General features: G+C 46.6%; 1 protein-coding gene across 1 annotated transcript in view; it reads left to right on the top strand.

The window, feature by feature from the left end:
- The window catches only part of LOC133951597 (spectrin beta chain, non-erythrocytic 4-like), a 55,287-nt gene extending 47,440 nt beyond the window's left edge, over window positions 1-7,847 (top strand). The window contains exons 38-43 of the mRNA XM_062385630.1: window positions 40-1,073; window positions 1,180-1,249; window positions 1,451-1,710; window positions 4,757-4,927; window positions 5,123-5,165; window positions 5,538-7,847. Coding sequence (XP_062241614.1) covers window positions 40-1,073; window positions 1,180-1,249; window positions 1,451-1,710; window positions 4,757-4,927; window positions 5,123-5,165; window positions 5,538-5,831 — 1,872 coding nt within the window. The 3' untranslated portion in view covers window positions 5,832-7,847. The remainder of the gene's footprint in view (window positions 1-39; window positions 1,074-1,179; window positions 1,250-1,450; window positions 1,711-4,756; window positions 4,928-5,122; window positions 5,166-5,537) is intronic.
- The last annotated feature ends 673 nt before the right edge of the window (window positions 7,848-8,520 follow it).

Raw genomic sequence — 8,520 nt, forward strand, 5'->3', positions numbered from 1 at the left:
CCGTTTGACACTTACACTGGTTCTGTTTTCCTCCTGCAGGTAGAGAAGTTGAAAGCTGAGCAAAGTAAACTCCCCCCGACTCCTCTGCTGGGTCGGAAGGTCTTCCTGGAACCTCAAGACGCCTGCCCGAATCCATCCACCCTCCCCCGCATCCCCATCTCCCCCGTCATGAGACAGACCATCTACGAACAGAACGAGGCTAGCTCCCCTCCCTCCCCCTCCCCTGCCACTCCTACACCCTCTCCTTCTTCTGTGGTCCGTCGGCTGGGGTCGACAGTCACCAACTATTCCCCTGTGATGAACGGCTCCAACTACCGTCACACCCTGGAGGCCCGGCATGGTGGCGTGGTGGGTGTGGCTGCAGGACTAGGCCAGCCTGCACCTTCCTCAATTGCATCTATTGCTACAGCCGCCATGCTAGTCTCAGCCAACCAGGCGCGAGAAGGCGTCAGTACGGCAAGAGAGCATGCGACGAAAGCCATGACTCACCTCCAGCCAGTGCAGGTAACAAAGGAACTGGAGGTGAAATCCTCTCCGTATCTGAGGCAGCCCAAAATCAAACACATGGATGACGTAGTTACGCCTCTGCTCGTGGCCAGCCGGCTGGAGAAGGTGAGGGAGAGGGGGAGGGAGAGAGAGATGATGATGGGAGAGATATGTACAGAGAAGGTGGAGATGGCGGTGATGGCTGAGGTGGTGCTCCATGAGCCGGGGCGGGAGCGTCTGCACAGCGAGCCCACCAGAGGCCCCCGGGGGTCCAGGACTGACCCGTTGGGCCATGCCGAGCCCCAGGTCCAGACACACAGAGACCCCAGAGACCACAAGATAGAGCGGCAGCTGTCGAGCGAGCAGCTGATCCAAGCGCGCAGGGACGAGCTGCCTCAGGAGGTGTGGAGGGAACATGCAGAGAGGCGGGACAAGCGGACATTAGAGAGACAAACGTCCAGCGAGCACGAGGGCCACGGGGGCCACGAGGGCCGGCGGAGAGAGAGGGACCGCAACCGGCTGGAGAGACAGGAATCCAGCGAGCATGACACAGCGAAGGAGCACTCAGACAGACGCTCAGCAGGAGGGTGAGACCTTGTGTGGTGTTGAAGCACATGTGGAAAAGAAACGTGCACAGTCTTCCGATGACCCGGTGGTTCTCTAATTTTATTTTTTATTTTTTATTTTATTTAGAGCGAAAGAAGAGAGGAGATCCACCATGGCAGAAATTGTAGAGCAGCTGCAAGAAAGAGAAGCAGCACAGGTCTGGTTGTTATCTCATGAGCGTCTCATTCAAATAGTGGTTCTCAGTGTTTGTCACAAAAATTGAAAACAAAAAATGTATCATACCACCACTATACCTTTCCATCAGTGTCATCATGAATCCATGGTAAAGTTTACTCAACTTTTGTTCAAATTGAAGATTAATCTCTCAAAGGCTATTGTCCCCCCTCTCTGCCTCCAGGCCCGTGGCGAGGTTCCCCGCGTCTCCAACGGAGTGTCAGAGAAGTCCTCCCGTCCCGACCGACCTCGAGCTCGGGACAGACCCAAACCACGGCGGCGCCCACGACCCAAAGAGGCGGGAGAGGCGACGACTCGGCGGTCCAGGTCTGCTCCGGCTCAGAGCAGCCCGGCAGTGCCCCAGCCGCCAGCGCACACCGCACACCAAGAGGGCTTCCTCTTCCGCAAGCTAGACATCGAGACTCTGAAGAAGAGCACCAACAGGTGGGTGTTCAGGGTCATAATGAAGGTCCTGACACGTGGAAAGGGTGAATGGGTCATGGAGGAGGAGGACGGATGCTGCGTGTCATGAGTATCAGACGTGTTCTTGGTCAAATAACAGGTTACATTTAGGTTATTTCTCAGTGAAATGAATTCAAAGCAATTCACATAAATGTTTGATTTAGTTAGAGGATTGAAATCAGTTCATGATCAGATACTGTTTGACCCAAGACGGGTCGTATCTGCTGCTCTGTTCCTCATGACACCAGAGCCAACCTCCCTCCCCTCCCTCCTCTCCCGGATTCACACAGGAGCATGATATTAGCATGCCAAGCTAACACACTCCCTGCTCACACATGATGCCTCACTAGTTGCCTCAGCATATGTGTCAACATGATAGAGATGTGGTTCAGGTGAACACGGTTAGATTATTTGACATTTGGATATTTATTTATTTATCCCACAATCACTCAGCAGATATTATGCTAAAGTTATTTGAGATGTGGGGCGTGACCCAAGGAACTTTTGAATGGATCAGGCTGAAATAATTTATTTTCACTTACTTAAACATGGTGGCATTTGGCGTTAGCCTTGGTGGAGGTTGGCTCTCAGAGCATCTTTCTATCTAAAGCAACACGATGCAACTTCCCCTTCAACCAGCAGCTTGATTAAACTGTGATGGTTCAGTGAGTGGGTTCCAACTCCTGTGAGAAGAACTGACTGAGAGTCACAGCTTCAACGGTCACAATCAACTCCAGTTGAACTGAGATCAGTTAAAAAGATTCAGACTCAGATGTTATAAAAAACTAGAGTTTATCTTCAATATTCATAAAGAGAGTTTGGTGGGTTTGTTGCAGTAGCAGCTCTTCAGGTTCAGGAAGCAGAGGATCATGGGTAATATCCAGCGTTCAGGTGTGTTTCAGTTCAACACAGTCCAAGTCCAACACAATGATAGACTTGAACAGAATTAATCCCCATGTGTGGCTGCAGAGGGCGCTGTTGCTTAGTAGAAGTTACATGGTGTTGCTTTAAGATTTCCCATTGACTAATCTATCACTATATGTTGTGGTGTGTGTTGCCGGCCTCGTAAATCTCATCGCGGTAAAAGATGTTTTTTCGGTCAAGTTGTTTTTTCATTTAAAAAGTGACCATTAGTTGATGATCTGTATTGAAGATTAATCGCACTGTTCCCTCATGATTATATTTCAAATGGTCTCAATATGAGTTCATTAAGCAGAGCTGGTAGTTTGTAGTTTTGCAGTACAAGAGCATTAAATAGCTCCAGGAGACACTTTATGTTATCCTCTTATCAGGCTGCAACCTGATCAAGATGTAAATGGATGTAGTCACTGATCCTCAGTAACAGTTATAAGTTATAAAGACTTCCAGCAGCAGCTCACAGAAATCTCACGGCATGTGAAACTATCATGCATGATGCTTATGGAGCCTCCTGATCCAACACACAGCAGCAGTGATAGGCTGGTTATCACACAGACTGAGCGGCTGAGGAACGCTGTCGGAGTGAAGGTTGAGAAAGTACTGATGGCACACTCACACACACACAGACACACACAGACACACACACATACACACTCACACTGGCCTCCACAGATGACTGCCCTGCTTCCTCCAGAGAGAGACACAGAAGGCAGAAGTCTCTCTCTGCACGGCCCTGTAGTGGCTGGACTGACCACGCACCGCTACACAGCTCATTCCCCTCCAGCTCAGGACGAGTCCCACGCATGCGTCCACTCACGGCGATGGATGAATGTCTCGTATGTACATGCCCTGCTATGTACATGTTAAGGTAAAGCATCACCGTGGCTGAATCCTGCTCAGATGTGAATCTCTGAACGGCTCCTCGCTCGACTTATTGTTTGCTCTGTTTACGTGCACATTATTTCTCTGGTGTTATTCAGGATAACCACGTTTTCTCTATGAAAATATACAGTGCGTGTGAATGGTGCTAAGTCGTTATAGCAAAGCAACGAAGTGAGTGAATTCAAATCGTTTCATAAACATCCATCATTTGACGATAGCTTTACGCTGAAGTTTCAAGCTGCTTTTAGCCTCGAGCTGTGATTGTTCTGGATTTTTCTGAAAAGCTGAAACATGTTCTCAAGGTTTTCTGTAACATGCTGAACACTATTTTAACAAACAACCATTATTTATTAATGTTCAACAACTCCAATGGTTTTAAGATTCCAAATTTCATTCTGAGAAATTCTAAAGGAGGCTGTGTCGTAAACTTTAATAAGCTCAGAAGGAAGATTTGCCCTTAAAATTATTGTTTTGTTCATGTTTGTTAAAATGATGTGGTGCTTAAAAACCTGAGAGTAGGATTTTAACATTTCTGACACTGATGATTCTGTGGGGATTTAAAAAAACAGCTTATTATTATCTGACCTGGTTTCCGCTTCACTTCAATTCAACAAAGGCAGATCCCATGCACCACTGGTCTCCTCCAGTCGTATAGTTCACAGAAGTATTTTAGATCTGGACGTGAAGCTGCACTCAAACATCTGGCCCTGAATAATACCTGTATTTGGGTGTAAGCTATCAACTGGAATGCTATGTGCATGTAAACGTGCTCACATAAGGTTAATAAGTATTACAGTGATTACAGATGAATTTGTGTTGCTGCCAAAATGTCCTTTAACCAAACTCCTCTTTCTCCTTCCTCCTCTCGCCCTCTGTGCTGCTGGTGGCTCCTCTCGTCTCCTCCAAGGTAAGTCATATATGAGCCCCACACACTAACTAGCCTCCCCCACCCTCCCCCCCTCCGTCCGTCTGTCTGTGCGTCGGTCTGTGGTTGTTCAGCGGTGTGTTTCCTCCTTCCTTCTTGGCGCTGGTTCTTCTCGCCCACCTACCTGTCTGCTCTGGTCAGGTGAGTGAGGTGTTAGCTTAACAAGAGCAACTCTGCAGCTCCGCCTGACTCCTCGCATCTCCCCCCCCACCCCAACCACCACCTTCCCCGTGCTCCTCCCCTCCTCCCTCTTTCTCCTCCTCCTCCTCCTCCACTCTCCCTCCCGGCCTCTCCACACCACAGCAGGTCATGGGTCAACCTGTACTGCGTGCTGAACAAAGGGGGGATGGGTTTCTACAAGGATGCCAAGAACACCGCCACGGCCTACAACAACGAGCCGATGCTCAACCTCTCCCACTGCCACTGCGACGTCACCAACGGATACAAGAAGAAGAAGAACGTCTTCACGCTCAAGTGAGAAACTGTTTCATCCCACATGTGCTGCTTTAGAACAAATTTGGAACTTTTACATGATAAACACTGTAAGAAATGTGTCACTGTTGCTTAAATGAACTCGTGCAGTGTCTGCTCTAAACCTGCCAGTTTGGAATGGGCCTGTGTTGATACTGGTTTGAAGCTTTCTGTTTGAAACTCACCTTTTCATTGCAGAACGAAGGATGGCAGCGAGTTTTTGTTTCATGCTAAAGATGAGGTGAGATGTCTTCTTGGTTTCTATCTGACGGAGCTACAACAGTGGATTTAGTTCACGCATCAGTTAAAGGTTTAGTGTCTGGAATCTAGTGACATCTAGTGGTGAAGGCTCATGTTGCAGCGGAGTACTCCTCACCTCACCCTCCTATTCCAAACATGGGAGAGAACCTGTGGTCATAAAGCCTTATGAGGTTTAGTTTGTCCTGTTTGGGCTTTTAAAAAAACATGGCGGCCTCCGTAGAGACGACCTGATCAGTAGAATAGATTCCTTACAGCTAAAACGTACACATTGAACCTTTAAAGTAACATACGAGACAAAAGCAGTAAACGACCGATCGGCTGATCCCTCCCCTCCCTCCCTCTCTCCTACCAGGACGACCTCAAAGCGTGGGTGACCAACATCACCGCCAGTATTACAGAGCACGAGGACATTGCCAAATGGGGCCAGCCCCAACCAACTACCTCATCCACAGACGAGGGCACGCGCCGCGACGGCAGCAAGGCAGACAACCAGTCGGAGCGAGGCGGCGAGCGCTCGGACCGAGGCGACCGGATCGAGAGGGCAGACAAGGAGAAGGAGCGGGAGCGGGGGGAAAGGTCGGAGAGGTCAGATCGAGGTGGGAAGTCGGAAGCGAAGCGCTCAGAGAAGTCTGGAAAGAAAAAGTGAGCCGGGCGACAGATTGGTCGGGATTGAAACGTATGAACTCCGGGTGGGAGGTGGGGCTGTAGACTGGTAGTGAGCGCCCCCCTCCTCCTCTCCGCCTCCAGCACTGTCAACAAAGAGGTTGTGTTTGGATGGAAAGTGACACACAGGACAGAGGGACTGACCCAGGCTCATTCACAGGAAGGACAGGATGAATGAGGAGCAGGAGACATCTTTCTCCCTCTCTTTCTCTCCTCTGTGTCTCTGTGAGACCACACAGAGTCACTGTACGCCCCCTGGTGGCCTTTTCAGAGAACCGCCGAGGGTGGAGTTTTGTGCTGCTGAACCCCGGGCAGCATTAACGCAAGAGAGAGACGGGACATGCATCAACTTGAAGGCTCTTACTGACTGCTGGTTGTTTGATCAAACGTAGCCCATACTGTTCGACATACTGTTTGTTCTTTTCTGTGAGATGAGCTCTCTCTGTGTATTTCTCGTCTGTCTGTCCCATCGACTGCATCTATCTGTCCATCTGTAAGTTGAGACATCTTACACTATGTCTTATTACCCCTCGGAAATCGAAAGAGAATGAAATTATGCCAAAATGTTTAACAAACCCACAAACTTAGAGAAACTTTTTTTGTTAACTCTTTTCTCCACTGTGTCTCATCTGTCTCGAGGTCCCCCCATGAACAGACATGGAACTCAGACTGGTTCACTTTGATACCAAACACCACAGTCATCCAAACCCATCACGAATGAACCAACGCTGCTGACCAGCTGCTGTCCTGATTTTAGGAAGATGTAAAGAGAGTGGTTTAGGAGGAGGAGGGGCGAATGGGGCGCAGAGACCTCTAACCCGTGCTCAGAAATTACTAGACACACTTGTGTCGTTACGATTTCACAAAGCTGAAGTTGCTCAGAATTTTCTGAAATCTGCCTGATGAGAGAGAATGCCGCTGCTTCCTTTTGTTCATGTTGAATCAGGGTCAGAGATTTTCTCACGAAGATTCCTGAAGAACAGATGAGTCACGTTGAGTTTTAACCTGTGACCAATTCAGAACGATTAAAAGACAGATGCACAGTTTTGGGATGATTGGATAGAAAGAGACTTAAACTGAAGGTAATCTCTGGTTCTCAGGGGCCTCATTTATTAAAATGTGATTTGTATTTAATTCAAGTTAAGACCTGATAAAAGAAACATTTTAATGCCCCCATTTTCAGATTTATGTATAAATATCTAATAATAATCAATTTTTATCAACTGGTTTTTATCATAAAAGATCAGTTTTCCATATATTACATGTTTGGCTTTGGTCATAAGCACAAAATCTGCATTGGGCATGTTTTTAATGAATGAGGCCCTCAGGCTGAAAACTGGCCTCATTTCATTCTCTCACATCAAACTACTTTGATTTAGTCACACATCCGTTTTATACAGAGTTCAAAATAACTTTTTGTGTGTGTGTGTGTGTTTGTGTGTGTGTGTGAGTCTGCGTGCGTGCACATGTGTGCTGCTGCCCTCTGCTTCCAGGGTCTCCATAGCTCTCAGGTTATTTATGTTTGTGTTCTTACTGTGTGCTTCACGTGCTCATACGTTTGTCCCCTCAGACGCCACCTTAGTCTTCCAGACACGACCGGTCTACAACACACACACACACACACACACACACACACACACAGGAGTATAGAACTCAGTGTCGGAGATTAATAACCTGTTTCCGAGTGTAAACTGTCTGGGTCAACATCTCGTCAGTGTAGCGTTAGACAGGAATGAATGACTGAATAAATGAATGAATAAGTGAATGAAGTGACGCAGGCGACAGCCAGGATTTCACACTGACCAAATATTTTACAAAAAAGGGTTAAACTGCCTGTAAGTCCTGAGATTGCATGTTTTGCTTGGAGAGAAATCACTTGTCTTAAGAAGCTCGTCTCTGCTGCCCACTGACTCTGCATCCACACGTCGGTTCATGTTTATTTCTTGTGAACTCACCACGAAGCCATAAGACCCCGGGAAACAAGGTCAGAAGAAAAGAAAAGAAAAGTGGTAAATGCAGCATGGGCTTTGTGAAGCACGAGCCACGGAGGCTGACGGGCAGATTTAAGTTTCTGTGGAAGCCTCTGGGTCAGAATGCATTTCAAACCCTTTTTATAAATTCATTTCAGATACGAATGCTGTTTTAATATCACTGATGCTGAATGATGATATTCTTCATTTGGTTGTGATTTATTTGTTATTTCACTTAAAGTCCAACTGAAATGTGTTTGATTCATTTTCTGCTGCAGCCATCTGCTCTGTAAATCATCTCAAAGGGGAAATTCATATCATAACTACAGCCTGACTGATGTGGATGTTCGGGGATTGATACCGATACAGATCAAGACATTTCATCAATTTAAAATATTATGATATATATACTTATATATAAGTCGCTATAAATAGATTTTAATGGCCGCTATAAATAGATTTTAATGAATAATTGATTGGCAATGATTCCTAAGATTCGTTATCAAACTACTTGACAAAAATGTAACTGAGGCTTGATATTTTATACTATTTTAACATAAACTTCATCATAAATATCCGTAAACAACCAAATATATAGAACTTGGAAAATAAAGAACCTTAATACATATTTGTTTAAGCTGTAAAATAAAACTTTCTATGCTGGCAATGTAAACACTGATACTATTTGTTATGTTGTCAACA

Source organism: Platichthys flesus, chromosome 4 (genome assembly GCF_949316205.1).
Source record: "Platichthys flesus chromosome 4, fPlaFle2.1, whole genome shotgun sequence".
NCBI classification, from domain to species: domain Eukaryota; kingdom Metazoa; phylum Chordata; class Actinopteri; order Pleuronectiformes; family Pleuronectidae; genus Platichthys; species Platichthys flesus.